The following is a 23093-nucleotide window of genomic DNA, read 5'->3' as shown; positions in this document are numbered from 1 at the left end:
GTCTCACAATCTCCAGGAGACATTCAAAAATTGAAAGATTACCAGCATTTAGTTGAAAACGGTAAAACTGTAGTTAAAAAATTAAAAATTAAAATAACATCTTATTTACAAGAAAAAAGCAGCTGGGGCCTGATTTCTTATATATATTTTTTTTTTTATCTCTGAGGCTGAACGTGTTAAAAATGTATCTGTTTGAGGACTTAGGTTTGTCAAACCTTTAACATTTCAATAAGCTTCAGCCTAAATATAAACTGAACTACAGCACCTCCCAGTGGCGCACTCTTAACACTGCAGCGTGTGTGGAAAAAAAACCTGCTCATTCACTGCCGGACTATCACTTTTTGTTCAGTTTTTCCTATAATTGTATTAAGACTGAACCTTTTCCTGAAAAAACATGAACGTTAGTGTTAAAGAATTTAATATCACATAATTTCCAGGTAAAAAGAAAAAAATATATGACATCGATGGATTACTTTACTTTTTTTATGGTTAATTATGAACAACCGATACATTACTACTGCACAAAAATAATTATAAACATTTGCAACATCAACGCTAAAAACATGAAACGAACACCAAAAGTTACATTACACAAACCATGAAAATGGAACATAAAAGTATACATTTTAGAGTCGGTAACAAACTCCAACTTAGGATAAAGAACTACACTTTTGGAAAAAAAGACCTCATCTAAAGAATCCTTGAGCTTGAACCGGTCCATCTTCAGAGGACGCACATCTGTACCAGGAAAACATACACAAATAAATTAATAAACAATTTTTACAACTTTTACATTCAAATTACTTTTATGTGCATAAAAAATATTGTTAATTACATTTTAAATACCCGTGTGCTCTTAGGAGTGAGAACAAGCAGTTTAGTATGAAACATGAAGGGTTAGGGTTAAATGATCTGCGGTGCATCGGAGCAACAAGCAGCGCTGTCTGCTGTCATCTTCGAGAAAAAACTGTCAAGAATGGAGCTGACCACAAGCGAATGGTCCCTAATGGAGAAGGTAGGCATAGTGTATGAAATGTACAGTAAAAGGCTGGACAAATGCAAAACTGTCCTATAATATCAACGAATTATATTTACTTTTTTATTGCAGGTGCAAGAGGCCCTTAAACCCTTTAAAGTGGCAACAAGGGCACTTTCAAATGACAAACACCCAACAGCGTAGGCTGCGCTGCCTTTAATACATATACTGCTCGCACAACTGAAAAAGCAACGCCAGACGGACCAGAACCACCGGCATTGTCAGAGATGAAGACAAAGATCGCCACAGATCTGGAGAAGCGTTATTGTGAGGAAAAGGGCGCATTTCTGCTGCTTAACAAAGCGAGTTACCTGGATCCATGCTTTCATCGCCTCGTTCATTTTGAAAGAAGAGCAGAGACGGCAGGTGGCTATTCTGGAGGAGATGAAACAAGTGAATGTGGCAGAAGGCACAGGCAGTGAGGCCGTTAGCGAACAACCCCGTGATCAGCAAACGCAACCTGCTGAGAAAACTGCGTTATCTGCTATGGGGTGTCTCTTCTGAGACACCTATTGCACGGACAGACCAGACCAGAAGGACATCAGCCTGCTGCTCCAAAAAGAGATGTCGATGTATGAGTAAGAGTCTCCAATTCCTGCGCAACAAAATCCTCTCATGTGGTGGAAATCTCTGGGCTCTGGGAGATACCCTCACGTCGCTCAGATGGCATTCTGAACGCGTATTTCCCACCGCTGGAAATATAGTAAATAAAAAGAGATCAGCACTGGCCCCTTCAAATGTTGACCGTCTTGTGTTTTTGGCAAATAACCTGTAGGTCTGATCCGACACCAGTGACAACGCACACTAAAAATACAACGGAATAGTCAGTTTTGTTTCCTTTTTTTTTATACAAGCACCAAGAATGTAAGTAGCCTTTTTTTATTTCACTGTACTTGAGTAAATATATATTCATTAAAAAAGTAGCTCGCTTGGACCGTTCAGTTCTATACTGTAAAAATGTTTCAATCACTGACTGAAGCCTGCTATGTGTGGTTATGCGCAGAGAGTGTGAGGTGCGGGCACAAATACGTTCAAGGTTGTCAAATGTTGAAAACAAAACAAGTAGTGACATGACAACATGCGCCACCAAATTTTCTGTCAATTAAAATAAAAAAACAATGATATTCAAATACTTCGAATACTGGGTTTTTTTTTAGAAGGAATACTCGAACTTCATTTTTGAGCAATTTTGACAGCCCTAAAGCTAACGAAGCAAACAAAGGGTGGACTGCTGTTAGAGCTTATGAGCAGTGAAGCAAGGCAAGCGACTATAAAGAAAATGATCAGTTCATGGCTTTGGACATGAATAAAAAAGCTGCCACTAATGAACAAGTGACTATAATAAGTGTGAGAACGACTAACTTGTGCCATGTTCATTCTGTCACTACCCGTTGACTTATGAAAATGTTACACACTTTTAGGAGTAGGGATGCACCGAAACTGAAAATTGGTGGCCGAAGCAGAATAAAATATAATAAATTAAATATAATAAATGATGCTTTATTGCCATATATGTAAATGCGAACTGCACTACTGGACCCCCAAACTGCTCTACTTTTTCTGCTGCTGATCGTGTTGGGAGTCACTGCTTGGAGCCACGGACCCATTGTTTACACACATCAGCTGTTAGCACTCCATGCTAATGCTACACCAGCCTATGCAGCGAGATCCGACATTGCTTGTGAACTGAATAGGAAACTAAGGGGATGTTTACGAATTTGTGGCTCACAGCGTTAACAAAGGAGTCGGCTGTGGAATTGGATGGCTTCCAACTTTTACGTGGTGACGGAGGACGGAGAGCGGAAAGGAGAGAGTATGGCTGTGTTTGTGTGCGGAATGGAGGAGCTGCTCCTGTTTTGTTGCTCTGGTTCTGCAGCAACGTGCACACACTTTTCTGCACGTTGTTTGATTGCGTCATACGCTACTATTCGGCCTTGCTTTAAACTCACTCCACCAAAGGCTGAATGTGGCTTTTTTGGCAATATTTGGCAGATTATATTCGGTTACCGAACATTTGGTGCATCCCTATTTAAGAGCTTTTATCTTGTAAACTGCTGCAGATTATTTTTAGATTGATATTTTTACATTTAAATATCTACAAAGCTGCTGCATTTTGACATTTTTTTTAAATTTTTGGCACAACAAGGAAAGCTAAAACTCAGGACACTTTATTGGTGGTTTAAGATGTTTTTTTTAGTTTGTCCTGTAGATTATTAATTTAGGACCTACCCCAAACCCTGTGATTTTCTTTATTTGTTAAACCAAAATACTTCTGTGCACTAGGGATGGGCAGTAAGGACTAAAAAGAAATATGATCCCGATAATTTCTGGTATTTATCACAATAACGATAAACATCACGATAAATAAAAAAATATAAATAAATAAAACAATTCCCAAATTAAAGTGTAAACAGGTTCCTTACAACCACAAATACATTTGAATACAGCAACACTAGACATCAAAAAAGGCTACAATAGCTGCTGACTCAAAGAGCTCATGGGCTGATATACAATGGAATGTATTAGTGCACGTGGGTCACTCTATTAGTGCTACTGTATGTAATTCATTTATTTCCTCACTTAAAATGAAATTAAATTCTCTAAAAAAAGCGCATGAAAAGCACAAATAACTTCATTAATGTTTTTACTGCTGCTGAAACTTGTTTAATTTATCTGATAATGAGTTACATGAAGTTATGATTGATAAATAACTCTGATTTCCTATAATTAAACCAGATCAAGCTGATGATTTAATCATTCAGCATATTTTGGTGTAATAATCTCAATAGTTACATTAGTCTAATGGAACCAGCCTTGTCTTGAGAACATGTGAAATATAATTAAAAATAGTAAATACTGACATTAGTATTTATGCCAACATTTATTTCATACAACGTGTGACATGTTAGCTTTTATCCTTCCATACAAGTGTTAAATCTGACCATAAACAAATTGATGGCTTTCTGTGGCTTTATAACTGTAAGATGTGTTCTTTTAATCTTTTTACTTGGTCTATTCCTTATATGGAGTGGTTAGCATTAGCTCTTAGCCCAGTCTGTGTGTTAGCTTAGTTAGCTTTAGTTGAGTTTCCACTTCATAATCATTGCTACAGGTTCATCTGTCCCCATGTTTGTAGGAACTTTGAGTGGATCTGACGGAGGAACTTGGATTGGTTCACTTTGTTGGATGGTCTGGTTTTGACCAAGTAGCGGTTCATGATGTATTGCAGCACGTGGAGGCTCCGCTGCCGTGAACAGCATTTCGCTCCAGAGAATAATAAATTGTTGATAAACTTGTGGGGAATTTTGGCCCCTGGAACAAGGTTTTTATGGGCATTCTTGACTAAATTGAGGGACAAATGGCCGGTGGCCCTCGCTAATTTCCGACATGGGCATTTATCGTTTCTATCGTGGGATGACATTTTTCCCGTTGAGAATGTTTTTGACGATATATCGCATATTCTTACTGTGAACTTTATTATTGGCAAAAAGCTGAAAACAAATCTGCAGTGTAACCTGATGAACACATTTTGTTTGTTTTTAAAATGTGAAAAATGAAAGACTAAAAAAAGTGATTGAGTATTTGATGATTATTTGAGATTACCTCATGAGCAGTTAAAACAACAAGTTTGCATTGTTTTGTGGATATTGTTCAATGTTTTACAATAAAATAAGATTGGAATATTCAAGGTGCATCCTCTTTTAAAAAAAAAAAAAAAAAAAAAACCGGGATTGGCAAAAATCGGAATTTGGTGATTGGCCAGAAAATTGCAATCAGTGCACCTCTATTGTTTACTTATTTTTTTTTTTTAATTTTTAGTGTGTTCCTTTATTTTTTTTCAAACATGGGTGCTCAAACTGCACTATTTTTTCTGCAGCTTGTGTCTGCAATTTTTGCAATCGTGTCGGGAAATACCGCTTGGATTGTTCAGAGCTGAATCAGCTGTTAGCACTCCGTACTAATGCTATGCCAACCTATGCAGCACAAAACTCGACATCCCCGTGAACGGAGGACGAAACGGTGGGGATGTCGCATGGGGGCAATATCCAATAAGATGGAAGAGCTAGCGGCGCTAACCGGCATGAGAAGGATTGTTGTCCCTTATAAAGACACAGACTAAAGTTGTTTTTGATTTATATTGCCCAGCTCTAATAGCATGAGGTAGCAGGAAAGCATTGAAATTAGGGATGTAACGATTCACTCAACTCCCGATACGATTCGATTCACGATACTGGATTCACGATACGATTCTCTCACGGTTAATTTTACAAAATGGGACTGTAGACAAATTTTTTTTGGGGGAAAAAAAACTAAAAAGTACGGTACTATTTTCCTTTTATTTTTCATTGTCAAAAGAATTCCTTGATAAACTATTCAAAACAATGCAATTTAACTAAAAATAAATCTTGAATGAAATAAATAAAGGAATAATACAAATGAAAATGAAGCCTATTAATTTAAATTCTGGTTCTATAATAAACAATGCAAAACTGCATAATAGTTCTTTCGTTTTTTTTTTAAAGTGCAACTGAAACTGTATTTTGTGCCTTAACAATTGGACTTTAAAAAAAAAAAAAAAAGAGGGCGCTGGTAACACAGTGGTCAGTTGGCATGCAGATATCTTGCAGTGAAGAAGAGAAGCTATGCTAGCAGACAGAGCTAATAGAAAAACGTGACTTTTACAGATATTCAAGTAATATTACAGATATTTTTTCGGTGCTAAAGGGGTAATGAATCATTTATTAACATATTTAAGCATAGAAGGCGGCCAGAAAGAAAGTATTAGCAGACTCCGCCCGCTGCCTACACTTGTGGATAGCGCCCTCTGCTGGTTAAAAAAAGTACTGCGATTCAATTTTCAGAAAATCGATATTAACCGTGATACCTATGAATCGATTTTTAACTGCCTTACGATTAATCGTTACATCCCTAATTGAAATCAGTAGTTGCTGTGCAGTACAAGAAGAAGCATAATCTATTTTGTCTTGATTATAAGGGGTTTTCACTCACAATTTGGTTCTCCAGAGCCAAACTTTACTGTTGCTGATCCGAGACCTTCTTGTTTTCATAGCGATCTTCATCTGTGTTGGACTCTAGATGAGGATCTTCGAGTGGCTCCAAAAATCTGAACAAAAAAAGTGATATTCTAAGAATGAGATCTGTGCACTCACACTTACACAACAGTTGTTTGTTTTAAATTAAGAGAGTTTTAAGAGATATATAGGGATAAGGTCATACCTGAGTTCTAGGAGGACGTCAGTGTATTCTGCATGTCCGGCATCAACAAGCTTCTTTGCAACATGGCTGCCATCGACAAGAACGTCCACTCCCCAGTGTTTGCCCCAGAGAAACTCCTTCAAGAAGATCTGCAGGCGTTTCCAGTACAAATGCTGTCTGAAAAATCCAATCGTTTCATCGCTCCACTCGTTAGTTTCCCCAACAGGTTTCACCCCCCGGATGAGGCAGGGGTAGACAGTTAGGAGGTTGGTTTTCTTTGAAAGAGGCTTGTTACACGATGAATCCTCATGGTTAGGAAAGTTATTAGATTTAAACTCCAAAGTGTCTTTAGAAAGACGTTTCCCTTCTAAGCCATCATCCACCATGATGGGCAACTTTTTGAAGGCAAGGGATGAGTCTTCTATAACAATGTTGAAGTCAAAGGGTGATGTGACAGCAGTGACATAACCCATATATGACTTGATCTCTGAAGGAGAAAAAAGAGGTTTCAGAAGTGTGTATGAATCAGAAGCACGCTCCTGTTCTGCACTTTCAATGGACAACTTGATCTCCTTGTCCAGGCTCACTGAGGCTTCATCACTGTCCATGAGGAACAGTTGATCCTTGATCATTTCCACCATCCAAAATTGATCAACTTCATTATACTCCAAAAAAACAAGCTCCACTTCTTTGCCTGTGGCCGGTTTGAAAATCTCTTGCCACAGCCTTTGAGCATCATCTCTCTTGTTGCACTCAAGGCAGTTAATCTCACAAAGAACAGCAAAATTGGGTATTCTTTTCAAGTAGTTGCAGTGCTGCTGTCTGATGGAAGACGTTGAAATATCCATTGTGATACCATGATCCAGCAGGAAGACCTTGGATTTTTCACCAAACGTTTGCTGAACCACAGCCCTTTGAAACAAATTTTCATGAACTTGAACTACACATTCAAGGCCCTTCTTGATATCTTCACTTATTAGCATCTTATGTTCATACAATTCCTGAGTAATGTGGTGTTCCAATGAAATCAGCATGTTATTGGTCCTTTTCAGCCTTGCATAAAAACGTCCAACACCAACTGCAGACAACAGAATTGCTTGCTCCTTTGCTTTGGCTTTAATGAATATTGGTGTAAAGGATTTTACGTCATCATTCGTTACTTCGAGATTCGTCACTTCAACAGTCGAAGACTTTTGACTTGTTTGGTTCTCACATATATCTTTAATACTTTTGTTTTTGCTGGATCTCGCACATACATTGGTTTCAATTAAACATGTAGGAGACACTTTCTTTTCAGGCAAGACTTCTTCTACTGCCTCGTCTTCAAGAATCTGAACTTTGACATTCCAGGTGCACCTGCTCTGATGGACAAACTCTACCAATAATGGCTTCTGCACTTTGGAATCTGTTAAAAAGTCATTTTTGTTGCACGTGTCTAAAAGGGAACAAGGTATACTGAATCTGGGCAGAGATAAAAACTCTTTTGGAACGGGATAGATTCCTTCGTTCTTTACGATAGCCGAGTTACCATAGTCCACAAAATTCACGCAACAAGTGAAACTTTTCTCATAATCCTTTATCTCTGCACGATATAGTGCACCATCTTCCTCATACTGTGCCAAAACAAGATCACCGATACTCAGACATTTTGTCTTCGCCAAGGGATGCCTGAAGGTTAGTGAATTTAGATCTTCTACCATTTTCAAGATTGCTGACTCATCATCTGACAGCTGTAAAAAAAAACTGTTTGCTGAATCAAAGTGGGAGACAAAACACTTTGCCCTAAAACCAGCTCTGAGTTTCTTATGTGGCATTGGTGCAGCTGGACAAACAGTTTTCTTCTTGCAATTCTGAGGCTGTTGGTAGACTTTTTTCGCTTTTTTTTTTTTTCGCTCAGATTTCAGAGGAATAGGTTTCTTTGAAGCTTTTCTTTCCCTTGTTTGAGCTTCCTTGTTTTTGGTATCAACATGAACCGATACTCTTGAAAATGTCTCCTTTTCTATTTTATGAAAGAGCTCCTTTACTTTCTCATTGATGCTCCTCTCCTCACAGAACAGCTCAACATTAAATGAACCACTTTCATTCAAACCAACTATGATAGCCCGTGCTGACTTGTTGAGGACTGCTTTTTTCAACCATTCTTTGACATTCACACTGCTCTCTTCCTTTGGCACCAAATCAAGGTGAAACCTCAAAGCTTGCATTGGGGTATACAACAAATCTGCACAACCCTTGGGAATGGACATGACCTCACTTTTCTCCAACACGTGTGTGTTTCCATAATCCACATAAACGACACTGACATGAAATGGAGAGGGATTGTTTTGCAACACAGCACGGTACCAATTTCCATCCAAGTACTTCGCCAAACACAACATCTGTACAACAGTTCTGGTGCTGTCATTGTTGAGCTCATGACTCAACTCAGAGATGTTCTCCTCAAGTTTGTGGATGATATCAGCATTTCTCTCAAGGTGACAATAAACCTCCCACTGATTGCTGACATGTGTGACAAAGACCTGTTCTTCCATTCCAGGTCTTAGATCATATGAGGAGAAAATAAACGATTCTGGACTCACAGCTGACTGCTCCTTTGCTGTCTCTTGCATTGTAATGCCCAGTTTAATCACGCTGTTTATTAAGCTCTGCTGCGTTTGGCTGTCATGAAGGTCAACAACATAGTACATTCCTTGGTTTTCATTGTCTAACTGCGAAACCACAAGGCATTGCATACCATCAGTGTGGTTACGCACAATGTTTTTGAGCTTACACATCACTGGACTCCAGTCACAAAAATCCTTGAAGCCGGCAGAGGTTTGAGGGTTGTAAAGGCAGCACCTGAACGCTTGTCTTTCCAAATGAACAAATTCTGGCATTATTGCCTGAAGATATTGTTGATCCACTTGGATGGTATAGCCATAGTCAACCAGCAAAACTGTGGCAAAACGGTTTTCTCTCTCTGTGATTAAACCTCTGTACCATTTATTATCAACAGGTGACTTGGCAACGCAACATGAATCTTCAGCCTGCAGGGCTACTGTGTGAGCAGAGTAATATTGATGGATTTTATCATTCAAAACCTTCAATTCAGAGGCCTTGTTGAGGGACTGGCACCAAAAGTCTTTCACGGATATGAAAGAAAAACAGCGAATGGTTAACATCCACCCAGGCTTGATCTCCAAAGCTTTGAAAGTTCTTGCAACTGGAGCTTTTTTGTCATTTTTATTGCTTTTTTTTATCTGCTTTGTTGTTCTTCCAATGGCTGTTGCTCTTTTTTGGGAGTACTTTACGTTTTTGGTTTCATTTGCGTCACTGTGCACAACAGACTTCAGAGAAATATACTCGGCTTTGTCTGAAGTAACCAAAAGCTTGGCTATACTCTGGCTTTCCCCCCTTTCCATCTCATTGAGGTCAACTGCAAGTTGATTTTTTTCCATCTGCACGACATGGACTTGCAACGATTTGTTAAACACAGCTTGTCTGAAAAAGTCACACACAGCAACAGGCCAGATATCATCGCAAAGTATCAAATTAGCAAGAGTGCAATCAATTGCAAATCCGGGTATTTTGGCAAATGCCTTGGGTATGTTCTTGATCAACATGGTTGGCACTTTTTCAATGTTGCCAAAATCAATGAACAAAACCTCAGCACCATGGACAAGCTTGTCTGTCACGACAGCTCTGTAAAAATGCATGTCCTTCTCATACATTGCACAACACAGATCCCGAGGCTCAGGGTTCAAGAGAATTTCTTCATCAAGCTTGACTTGACGAAAGTAATCCCCAATACCTGCCATCATTTCATTGAACTCATCGTTTCGTTTCTGTGTTCTTATCCAGAACTTGTTTGGATTTTGGGCACCGACAACAAAACCCTCAAAGACGGAGTCTGCTCCCAACCCTTCAGCCGTCATCGCTTCTTCCAGTAATTTCCTAAAAAAAAACTCTTTGTTCATCAAGTCTTGCTGAGTTGATAACTGATTACCTTCAGACAATGACTCTGCCTTGGTTAGGGGAGCCATTTGAAAGGGCTGTGGTTCCTTCACAGGATCGTCTTCAACACCAGACACAGTTAGATAGTAAAGATGGTGTTCATCATCAAAACCACTGATTTCCACATCCAACACTCCTCCTTGCAAGCTTGACTTCAGTAAATTTAGCAGTTGAGACTTTGGCATCTTCACCTGACCCTTCATAGACAGTGAGCAGGGTAACGCCATTATTGGTGTTAGTAAAAACTCTTCAGGCAACCTTCGGATATTGTCAACGCTGACGGTTTCAAAGAATCCGTAGTCAACAAAAAGTACTTTGACATGACTGCTCACTGGAAAAAATGATAGAAAACCTCTGTACCAATTTCCATCTTTTCCCTTGACCGAGCACAACAAGCTGATTTTCTCTGCAGAACCTCTTCTCTGTTGTTGGTTTCCGTGCTCACACATCAAAGCCAACTTCTCCGAAATCTTACAGAGTTCACGTTCCACACCGACCATTTGAAAGAAAAACATCCTGTGGTAAAGTGCCGCAGTTAGTTGTACTTTTGCACGAGTCCCACAAATCAACTTTGATTCAGCACATTTCAAAACATCTTTGTATTTTGTCCAGAAGGATGGTTTGATGAAAAGCTCTACTTCCTTTGACTGATCAAAGGGTGTGTCGATTTCTGATTCCATACTCCGTTTGACCGTCACCTCTGTGAGCAACTCAACCAAAAGGAGAAATGTATCTCTGTCCACGAGCCTCCCAAAGCCATGTAGAACAAGGTCACTGTTGATGTCAGGAACCTCCAGAACAAGCACCTCATAGGGAAGACGGGCTTGAACATATCCTGTGATGCTTTGTCCAACCAAGCATGAAAAATATTTGTCCACCAACAAGTGAGGACAATTGCGAACCAGGAGGACATTGGCAAAGAAGCCGCAGACAACTTTTGGAGGCAGGGTGAAGAGCTCGCTGGAAACGTGTGGTCTGTAGGTGGCATCAACAGTCAAGATGTTTCCATGATCTATGAGGTAGACCTCAAACAAGTCATTGGTTTGGCCCTGAACTCTTCCTCTGAACCAGCTGGCAGAAGTCACGTCTTCTACGAGGCAGAACTCGCCGATATCCACCTCTGCTTTTGTCTTTGCTGTCCTTTGTATTTCTCCATGGAGAATTTTATAGTCCAGTTCACATGTATTAAGATAGTGACCCTGAAAGTGTACCAAAGTAGCCTCGGGCGTCCAGTCCAAGTGAGTCAACTTCAAGTTCACCGACCAAAGGAGAGATTCCTTTGACACTTTAGAATCTTGAGACCTGTTAAATAAAGTGGCTTTGATTATCAACTTTTTTAATCAATTGTACTCCTCTACTCTTTGCTCTTAAACTTAATGTTTGGTTAACAAATAAATAAATAAATAAAGCGTTAATTCTATGAGTAAATCCAGGAGGTTTTGAAAACCAAGCCAAATGTGGGACACATTACAAATATACATAAATGTTATAAAGAGAAATATCAGTTAATCAAATGTAAAATAAAAAAAAAAACAAAAGGCCATTTTTTTTAATTAAAACTTCGTAAATGTTGGAATGAATCTCATTATTAGAACATTTATATTGAAAATGAAAGCGAGGAAAACTTTCTGCTCTTTAAAAAAGTGAAATTGTTACAAGACTAGGCCTGGGCCGATAAATCAATTAACCGGACGGTAAATAAAATGAACTCGGTAAGTTTGCCGGGCTCGGTATTCGGAATGTGCGATATTTTATCGTCAAAAATATTCACACCCGCGGTGTCCGCCAGCGGAGCCTCACACCCGCGGTGTCCGCCAGCGGAGCCTCACACCCGCGGTGTCCGCCAGCGGAGCCTCACACCCGCGGTGTCCGCCAGCGGAGCCTCACACCCGCGGTGTCCGCCAGCGGAGGAGACGTAAGCGATGTGATTGGAAGCAGAAGCGTGACGCCGAGCGGGGCTAGCAACCAAGCTAAGTCTAAGTATTTTGTTTTCCTCGTCTTTCGCCTCCAAATAGTCTGGATGATAAGGAGGTTCACCCTCAGCACCTGCATGTTTGTTCCATAGCGGAATAAACGGAGTAAACCAGAAACTAATTGGTCCATTCTGTATGGTTTAAGACTGAATGAAAACGGAACAGAATGAAATACAGGGAGGCGGGGCCGTTAGCGTTTTTGTTTACAAAGGTTCTAACTGGATTGGAAGTGTTACCTGTTTAGGAATGTACATCTATATACCTCTGTGCCTCAATGTTTAATATTTATTGCAAGTGCAATTTTGTTTTTTGAGAGAGACTTGATAAACCATTTTATTTATTGCTTTGGTTGGGTGTGGTTTTGCATTTGAGGATTTTTTTTCTTAAAAGAGACAGGGTCTATTTTATTGTTTTTGCATGTAATATTTATTAAAGTGCAATTTTTTGCTAACAGAGACTGTCCATTTTATTTTAATTGTTTTAGTTTAAAATACTTAAAAGTTCTTGACATTCTAATTACAATGGTTAAAAAAATGCTAATGAGAAATACAAGTTGATTGCATTTGAAAGGGTGTACTTGCTTTTTTGATATGAGTTCATTACATTAGTGGTTATTTTGATCTAAAAAAAATAATTAAATAATCAACAATAATATCGTTTATCGAAAAAAAATTGTGGGACAATATATCGTCCAGCAAAATCTGTTATCTGCCCAGGCCTTTACAAGACTTCATTATTATGTGAAAGGTGAAAACAAGGGCTGCATCTGAATATTCCCTCCTGTCTCTTTTTCCTACCCACTTTTCCTTAAACCTGTCCATGCCATCACATAGTTAAGGAAAGGTGTTAGAAGACTTTTCTACAAGAGTTAGAAAAAGGCCATTAAGTTGTTTTGACAATCAAACGCACTTCCACTAAGTGGTGAAGGTTAGTTTCCAAAAATGGACTAAAAGTGCATTTCTAACACTTTCCTTTGCGCCTCTAGCCGCTGATATAATCTAAAATATCACAAGGTTTGAATGTAAATCAAAGGAAAAGAGGCTACGACGAACAAAAGTGAAACTAAAAGAACGTCACATTGAGAATGGTTGCTCACACTCGCCTTCCACTCACTAATGAACTTTAATCTAAAATAAGTAAGATTTTATGAAATTGTTACATTTATGCAAGCTGTAGGCCTACATAACATTGTAGACATTTACATGTACAACCACACAAAGCATTCCTAGGTAAATGAAATATGTTGAATATAACAATGTGGCTAAAAATTAGGGCTGTACCGAAATGAAAATTTGTAGCCGAACCAAAAATAAACGCTTGGCCAAATACCGAATGCGGTTGTAAAGTCTTTCATTATTTTTTTTTAATAGTGCATAAATAACCTCAAATACATTTTTAGACATGTTTTTTAAAGAAAGTAAATGTTTATTGAATATTATGACGTTTTTTAAATATTCCAGTATCCTTTGCTTTTCAAAAGAAAGCACAACAAAGTTTTTCATTTATATTAGCCCTTCAAATAAAACAAAACATGCAAAACATTCCAAAAAAAAAACTAAAGTGCATTAAAGGGAAGGTTTGATGAACAATAATACTTTGTTTTGCTACAGTGATATACATCCCTTTAGCCTCATTCAGAGGGCCAAAGTGTAAAAAGTAGGGTTGGGCACCAAGAACCGATTCCAAATAGGAACCAGTTCCTACCGTCCGGTTCCAGAACCGTTACGAGGATGTTTGCATTTTGATTAATTTTTTAGATTCCTAATTGCCCGCACTAGTTTTTTTCCGCGACTTGCTCTGTTTGTATAAGATGCGTTCAGAACGCGACTGCAGGGTGTGCGTGTGAGAGAGAGTGTGTGCGCGTCTGGCTACAGTTTTAGTTTGGACCGCGGAGATGAGAGATATGAACTAATCACCGGTAAAAATCCCAGTAAAACTCTGGAAAACAATCACCAGGAATAAATAGTTGCTTCCTGATAAAGATAGTAGCTCTAACAACTGGGAAAATAATAAACTGGTGATATTACAGCCTGTGAATGCAGTACGGGGACGCATTTACTCTGCCTCTGGGTCCTAGTGTCAGCCCGCCGGTGAAGCCTCTTTCATTTACCGAGGTCCGTGTGTGTTTAATAAGTGTGTCCGTGTGAAAGTCCGCATCTTTATGCCTCTGTCCATCAACTCTTCATTATATCCATGTCTTTTAAGGCTCTTATGAAATAGTGTCGGCTGTGGTCCGGGCCGCCGTCATTCCGCGCAAGCGCAGAATGACCCAAATAACTGTAAAGAGGTCTTACACTAGTCTATTTTCTTTTTAAAGGTGTTTTTTGTGGCTTTAGACTCCAACTACATTTATGTATATAATATCTTCCCTACAATATAAACAGGTTCACAAAATAACAATTTTTTATAGTTTCTGTTTTTACTGTATCCAGAATAATGATAATCTTTCTCAACAAGAATTGTTGACTGATTTGTCAGGGTTTGAGTTTGTTTTATTTAGTTTCACATCTACCTGTAGCTCTTTGTTTTTTAGATGCTGCCAACTTGTTTGTAGTTGTATTTCAGCAAGTTTCACTTTTACAGTTCCAGTTGGGGACCTTTGTAATTGAATATCCTAGTTACAGTACAGCAACCAAATTAAACTATATCAACTAAGTGAATTAATAAAAATGGCATGTGTAAAAGCTTTTTAAAATTAAAAAATTCTTCTGTGAAATCTGTGACCTGCGCAACTCAAAGAATCGGAATCGAGAATCGTTCAGAACAAGAATCGAAAACAGAATCGTTAAAATCCAAATGATGCCCAACCCTAGTAAAAAGTTCTGTTTCCTCCCTCCCTTGTTATTCCACATTTTGTAAAAAGTGAGCTCCAAACGGGCGAGTTGGATTATGCCCACGTTGGCAGGTGACATCACCTAACATGCCTGCTAGAATGCAAGCTCCTCCCTCTCCAACTATCTAACAGTTAAAACAAACACAGCGGTTTAATTAAGATTATATATTTTACTTAATTGCCATATATGTAAATGCAAATTGTACTACTGGACGCCCAAACTGCACTACTTTTTCTGCTGCTAATCATGTTGGGAGTCACTGCTTGGAGCCACGGACCCATTGATTACACACATCAGCTGTCAGCACTCCAGGCTAATGCTACACCAGCCTATGCAGCGAGACCCGACATTGCTTGTGAACTGAGGAGGAAACGATGGTGATGTTTACAGATTTGTGGCTCACAGCGCTAACAACTGACTCGGTTGTGGAATTGGACGGCTTCCAACTTGTACGTGGTTACTGACGACGGAGAGCGGTAAGGAGAGAGTCTGGCTGTGTTTGTGTGTGGAAAGGAGGAGCTGCTGCTAGTTCTGTAGCAACGCGCGCACACTTTTCCGACTCAAAATTACTGCACGTTGCTTGATTGTGTCACGCTACTATTCGGCCTTGATTTTCACTAAACCGAAGGCCGAATGTGGCTTTTTTTTTTTGCAATATTGGGAAGAATACTTTCGACCACCAAATATTCGGTGTATCCCTACTAACAATGTCTCTGATCCCTTTTTCTTGAACAACAGAGTGTCTGTTTTATGTCAGTTATAATCTGATATGCCTGCAGATCATAAAATATGGGTTTTAGATTATTTAAAGTTGTTCAAGGCATATTATTGCATTGGAAACTTACATGATCTCCATCCCTTTTTAGTCATTGAGAGTTTCTGTGAACACTAGAGTGTGCGCGTTCCTTTAAATGTTGTCGCCGCAATGAATTGTGGGTCAGCATTATGTTGTCTTCTTTGGTAAAGGATGCATCAGTGTTTCCAAGGCTAAAGGAGGTTATAAATTACGCATTTAGCCTCCTTTCCTTAGCTTATAAAGAATTGGAATGCTCCTTATCATGGCCGCCACTCTAACACTTCCGGGGGTTAAGGAAAAGTGGATAGGAAAGGAGATGGGGGGACTATTCAGACACTGCTAAGAATTAAACTTTTTTGCTATGGATTTTTATTGAAGGCTTTAAAAACTGCCAATAAATAAATTCCAGGTCACACATAACAATAACAACCATTAAATACTACTAGTTAAAAATATTTCTTATGAGGAGGATGAAAAAGCCTACGTATTTTAGTTTCATGCAAACTCAGACTTTAAAAAATACTCCACACTAGGGCTGGGCATTTATCAAGATTCAAGAGATATTGAGTATTCAATTTTGACAATATAGAATATAACAATATTGCCTATATCTAATTTTTTTCATTGCTTATTTTGCATAAAATAAAACCACACCACAGAACTCACTCACACGTGCTGTCCCTAACAGGAGAAAACAGCAAAAAAGGGACTCATAATGCACAGCTTTGTTAATAAATGCCCCATTGTGTTTATTTTTTTTTTCACTCCTATCGTGTATTTGGTTTTCCTATGTATTTTTGTTGTTCTTTTGTGGATTTTTCAGTAGTTCTGGATTAGTTCTGAGCCGTTTTGTGTATTTTCTGGTGTGTATGTCGTTCTTGGATTTTTGTTGTTCCATTGTGTATTTTTCTCCTTTAGAGTAGGTGATTGTTCTATTAAGTATTTGTGGTGTTCTTTTGTGTATTTCTCTGTTTATTTGTGTTTTTCTAGTAATTTTGTGTATTTACATTTGGGCCTCCTAGTTATCGACGTTTGTGATACACGCACAAGTTATTATTCTTTTTTACCAATCTTAAAGTAGTATGATGTTATTTTAGCCTGTGTGGCATTTTGAGTCAGCAAATTTAACCCTGAATTGTCTTTCTGGTAAAACTTTTTTTTAAATAAAATGATCACATTTATATCGTATATATATATATCGCCATTTAGAGAAAAAATATAGTTGTCCTTACCTCAGGTTTTCTAAGGTCTGATTGGGCAGCATGACAGCACAACGTCTGGCGTCATCACAAACAACCTGTAAAAAACACGGCAGATTTAACGACCACCTTGGTTTGAAAGGGAAACTTTTTGTCACCATCAACTGCATTAATGTAGTAAACTCACCATGAGTGAGTTACATCTGCTTTATCCTTTGTTTGTTTTTATTATTTTTTTTATTTCCTCCATCATATTCTCGTCTCTTTTCTTCCGTAAAGAATGTAACAAGACAGTTTAAAAAAGTTGGTAAAATGAACAGTTATCTGTGTAATATTGAATTAAGTAAACAATTCTTAAAATAAAATGCAAATGTAAAGTACAGATACCTGGAAAACCTACTCAAGTATAATAACTGTGTTTTTACTCTGTTACTCACCATCTCTGATATATATATATATATATATATGCCATGCCTGTTGACATGTACTGTTTATTGTCCAAATGTTTGCTGTTCAGTGCTTTAAACTAAATAAATGCTTGGAAAACATCTTGTATTTCCACAAATATATATTAAATGCAAACTAAAGTTTTAAAATCATTGTTTTGACCGTGAAGATTGTGTTTAATTAAACTATGAGGAAAACCTCTTGTAATGAACTAGTCGACATGGAAACTCGTCTAATTTAGCATAAAATGCATAATTGACATCAATATTTTAATAATGTTACACAATCAAACACAAAAATCAGTCATGTGAAAAATATAAAGTTATTATGAAAAAGAATCAAAAGAGTTTTTTTTTTTTTTTGAACAAGTTTAATGAGGGGGTAACACTAGCTAACGTCGGTGACCCCTAGTTAGCTGGAGAACCGATGCGTTTATAACATTACTTTCAATTTTCGTTTCAACAGCCACGGAATATCAATTATCACAACAGATACATGTTTTAAAAACAATAAATTGTACACTTTCATCACTTCCAACGACAAGTTTGTGGTGTTTTATCAAAGATATTAAGGAAGAAAACGGACGTAATGATAGGATCGCGGCCTAGTCACGTAGACAGAAACCGTAAGCTATAAATTGACTTCAAAGTTTTGTAGACTTGAAGTAGACTTAACTTTAACTTGTGCATGGCAACTTTTAAAGAGGCAGACTTTACTTACATGAACATGAACACTTGTTCTCTTTCCTCTGGCTGAGCTTCACCTTTTTACCGCTGCGGCCGAACACACGTGCGTGAGGATCTACTTCCGGTTCGGAAATATTCGCAAAATAAATCCACTAAAATGCGCGCTTTTATTTTCTTTAACTTTATTAATAATTACGCCATACCGTTTAGCTTTCCCATTCATTTAAAATTATTATTATTATTATTATTATTATTATTATTATTATTATTATTAAATTTTTTTAGACCACTGTTTTAAAATCATTTCAAAACCATGAATAATAAAATGTCGATTTCATGAGTTTTAGTGACAAAGATTTAATAATAAAATAACACATTTAAAAACTGGATATTAGAAAAATGCTGAAATTTATATGAACCAACATATTTGGATATCAAGTACTATTATTTATTTATTTATTTATTCTTTTTTAAAATAAACAAATAACTAAATAGACATAATAAATAAATGATTAACATTATTTCTATAGACTCAAATAAAATAGTTAATGTCTGATCTGATTGGGCCACATTAACATTCATGTCAGCATTAGAAGAACATTAATAAGAAAGAACAAAGGGTTTGTCTGTGCTTGTTGTCAGTTTGTGTTTTTTGGTCATTTTGTATGTTTTTGTTGTCGCTTTTTGAATAATTTTGTGCAACTCTATTTGTGGTTTATCATTATATGTGTTTTGAAAGTCATTTTGCTAATTTGGTTGCTGTTTTATGTGTTTTGCATTATTTTTGTATCTTTTTCTGTAGTTTTTCTAGTAATTTTTGTTTACTTATGTTCTGGTTTTATGTAATTTCATTATCATTTAGTATGTCTGGAGCTATTTCCTGTATTTTCTTGTCAGTTTGTGTGATTGTGTTGTCAGTATATGATTTTTGGTTTACTTTGCATCTTTTTTTAATGTGTTTTGTGTGTATTTGGAGTTATTGAGTGTACTTTTGTTGTCGTTCTGTGTAATTTTATTGTCATTTTGTATGTATGGGGTCATTTTGTATGTTATTGTTGCTGTTTTTTTCACAATTTTTTGCAACTCTCCCTGTGGTTTATCATGTTTTGGGAGTCATTTTGTTAATTTGGTTGCTTTTTTGTGTGTTTTGCATTATTTTGGTATCTGTTTCTGTAGTTTTTGGAGTATTGTTATGTACATATGTTCTGGTTTTATGTTATTTCATTATCATTTTGCATGTCTGGAGTTATTTTGTGTATTTTCTTATCAGTTTGTGTAATTATGTTGTTAATATATGATTTTTGGTTTACTTAGCATCTTTTTTTATTGTATTTTGTGTGTATTAGGAGTTATTGAGTGCACTTTTGTTGTCGTTCTGTGTAATTTTATTGTTAATATGTATGCATGGAGTCATTTTGTGTGTTTTTCTTGTAATTGTATGTACTTTTTTGAAGTCCACCAGGGGGCAGTGTTTGTAAAGTAATGAAACTAACAACACATTGTGGTTCAAAGGTGAACTCTGAAGTGAAAATCTGATGTCTCTGAATATAATAAACACACAATTCAAAGATTGGTCCAAAGATGGAACAAATATCTTTTTTTTATTTAAATATATGAACAACATTTATACAAGTTTTCCAGTTGATGCTTTAATGTGGGAAATCACACAGAATTATTTAAAAGTGTTACATCAGATGTTAGTATTGTACAGAATACAAGGATCTGTTGCTTCTCCTTTGCTTTATCCACAGGTTTTAAACACATAATCATGCTAACATTGGTCCTATAGAAATATAGAAATACTGTACACACGCCCATCAGTGGCCATCTTACCATGGACTAACTACACACTACAGCCAGCTTTTGTCCATGTAAATAATCAAATCCATCACATTAAATATGCAACACTTGCAGTGACCAGCATCTTTATTTACATGATATTATAAAATTATGTTTTTTTAAAAAAAATTTTTATTTGATATTGCAAAAAAAAAAAAAAAAACAGCATCAAAAGCAGTGGGGTTGACCAATATAGTAAATAATGTTGAAATATAATTTATAATCATGTAATATATTACATAATCTCCCTATATCTATCCTGTTAGCATGATTATGTAACATTTTATTCAGAAGTAAATTACTGTTTTTTTTTTTGTTTTTGTTTTACAAAACACGGAGAATCTGAAAAGAATTCAGTCACAAACATCTGGAGATAAACTGTATGAAGTTTAACGATAATGAATAGGGGTGGGACAATACTGTATACTCACAATATTTGTTCATGAGATCAATACTATATGAAATTGATGCTCAAATGGCTTTCCATAGCAAAGTACATACAATAAAATGCTGCTTTTATAGGAGCAGAGGCTAAATGGAAACATTTAGAAAAAAGACAAAATTATGAATATTTTATATGTATTATTTTTGTTATTTATTAAATCAATATACCTGTATATTTTTATTTCCTTGTTAAAGTGCAAAAACTTAAAAGTGCCACTGCGAGAAGGACCGAGACTAAAATCACAGCTAGTATATGCTCTTCATCATCATCATCATTGTCATCATCATCACATCATTTAAAACTGTGATTGATGTCATTTTGTACATTTTTGCTCATTCAATGTATTTTTGTGTTTGTTTTGTGTCTTTTAGGGGTCATTTTGTATTTGTGTATTATTGTTGTTTTTTTTTTTGTTTTTGAAGTCATTTTCTGTATTTTTATGTGGTTTTGTGCATTTTTCAGTTAATTGTGCATACATTTGGTAGTCGTTTTATTTTAGTGCATTTTCATCACTTTTTTTGGAGTCGTTTTATCCGTTTTTCTGTTATTTTTGTTGTCTCTTTGTGCAATTTCTGTAATGTGGGGTATTTTTGGAGTCATTTTGTATATGTTTATTTCATTTTTTATATATTTTTGTCATTTTGTTTGTGTTTTGGGGGGTGCTCAAAATTAGACCAAGGGCCGCCAGTTGCCCATATCTTGGTCTACACCCTCGACCAGGGGTGTCAAACTCATTTTAGTACAGGGGCCAAATATGAAGCAGTTTGAACGTAAATGGGCCACAGATTTCAGATGGGAAAACAACTAACTTCAATATTATTGTGCCCTAGTTTGCTTTTCCACACGTAAATGATGACAGGATATGACTGATATGAGTCTGCAGGATCTTCACTTTAAATTTTCTTGGTTTTATCACCAATTTCTATTTATTTTGGGAAATCTTGTGGAATATTTTGAGGAAAATTGCAGGAGTTCGGAGAAATTTTGATTTCTTTCAACAATATGCAAATAAAAATAATATAAGCAGAAAAAAACTGAGCCCTGGGAACTAATTTGGAGTTTCATCTACATTTTAATTAGTTGCTAATTTACACAACGATTCATGTTTTCTTTGTGATTTTTTACTTTTGTCCCGCAGGCTGAATTGCATGCGCCTTAGGGCCAGATTTGTTAAGTCTGAAACACGTGCTCGAGACCAGTGTTTCTTTATCTTTTTTGTTCCATGTGCCCCCTTCTTGTTTTGTTTTGTTTTGTCAAATCATGTGTACCCCCTGTTCATATCGTAAGTACCGTCTCCATAATTTCAAATGCTTTTTCATATGTGGAAAAGCAGGCTCTCTTAAACCGCTAAATGTCTCTCAAACGTTGGTTTCCAAAGGCTTAATCTACAAATTAAAAACAGTGTGTAACTTCAAGTGATTTTTTTTTTTTTAATGTCATGCAACTATTATGTGATTACTTCTATCTATCTATCTATCTATCTATCTATCTATCTATCTATCTATAAAAGCAAGGAACATATGTGTGCGTGTGTGTTTGTGGAGTGAATATCTCCGCGATGCAGTGTCTGATTGACCTAAAACTTTGTCAGCAGCTTGTGCATACCCCGAGTGTGTGCATCCTTAATTTTGGAGTAGATTGGTCTTTCCAAAACCAATTTAAAAACCAATTTGAAATCACCAATCCACACTGTGGAACTCCTGTCAAAACATTGTTTTAGAACACGGATGATGTCATCAACAGTGATGTCATCAGAGTCAACAGTGATGTCATTGGTGTTACAAGAATGTTCAAACTGATGTCATCAATAGTGACTTCATCATCAGTGTTCTGTTCTATGCTAATGCTAAGCTAATGCAGTGCGACGCTGTCTGTCTTTACACGATAACTTGAAAAGCTATGAACGGATTTTGATGAAATTTTCAGGAAATGCTGATAATTAAAAACTGTTAAAAAAAAAAAAAATAAATAGTTGGCTAATAATATTAAAATCGACTAACTAGAATAATTTTTATTGGTTTCATTTTAAATATGACTTATCGTAAAAAATTCTGGTGTAAATCTTTTGCTGTCTTCTTTCATGTATGTCAAACTTAATTTCTAAATTCAACTTAATTTTGTTGAATTAGGTCAGCTTCATCACACTAATTTTTACCAACTTAAAATAACAATAAGTTCACAAAACCTAGAAAAAATAGCCTGAATTTTTTAAAGTTGAATCTAACAACACTTTTTTACAGTGAGAGAGAGTCGTCGTGTCGAACCTGAAGGAAAAAACAACGCCAACACGTTAATATATCGTGAGATCTCGTTGGCTGAGATATCGTCCCACCCCTAACTGACATTTGCTCTAATCAGAAGTCCTTTTTTTCACCCTCAGGTTTTTTCAGAAAATACTTCTAGATTGTCATTCCACTGGGATTTTCCTTCAGTGACGGGGAGCGATTGTGCTGTGAATGAAGGTCATTTGATCTCAGTGGTTTTGTTTCTTGTGGTTAAATCTGCACAAACACTATCTGTACACGTCTATCAGTAGCTGTGTTTCCGTTACCCTTGGAAATGCGCAAAATCTAAACAGCGCGATGAAAACTGGTAATGAAAAAAACCTTTGGGAAAAACACTCAGTCA

The 23093-nt window shown here is 36.8% G+C and overlaps 1 protein-coding gene across 1 annotated transcript; it reads right to left on the bottom strand.

The window, feature by feature from the left end:
- Window positions 1-629: 629 nt before the first annotated feature.
- LOC114458254 (tudor domain-containing protein 15-like) lies at window positions 630-18313 on the bottom strand. Its single transcript, XM_028440621.1, has 5 exons — window positions 18216-18313; window positions 17082-17146; window positions 6275-11548; window positions 6047-6161; window positions 630-738 (listed from the first exon to the last, which is right to left on the bottom strand). The coding sequence occupies exons 2-4, from the start codon at window positions 17111-17113 to the stop codon at window positions 6071-6073; spliced, it is 5397 nt and encodes a 1798-aa protein (XP_028296422.1). The 5' UTR covers window positions 17114-17146; window positions 18216-18313; the 3' UTR covers window positions 630-738; window positions 6047-6070.
- Between the last annotated feature and the right edge of the window lie 4780 nt (window positions 18314-23093).

This window comes from Gouania willdenowi (assembly GCF_900634775.1).
Source record: "Gouania willdenowi chromosome 24 unlocalized genomic scaffold, fGouWil2.1 scaffold_320_arrow_ctg1, whole genome shotgun sequence".
Lineage (NCBI taxonomy): Eukaryota > Metazoa > Chordata > Actinopteri > Blenniiformes > Gobiesocidae > Gouania > Gouania willdenowi.
This window is presented reverse-complemented; position numbering and strand designations above follow the sequence as displayed.

Bases quoted from the DNA above. Each gene is read 5' to 3' on its own strand.
- LOC114458254 (XM_028440621.1), bottom strand. From the start codon at position 17,113: ATGCTGCCCAATCAGACCTTAGAAAACCTGAG. The intron at 11,549-17,081 runs GTAAGGACAACT...TTTATTTAACAG, and splicing joins CAGACCTTAGAAAACCTGAG to GTCTCAAGATTCTAAAGTGT. The intron at 6,162-6,274 runs GTATGACCTTAT...TTTTTTGTTCAG, and splicing joins GACGTCCTCCTAGAACTCAG to ATTTTTGGAGCCACTCGAAG.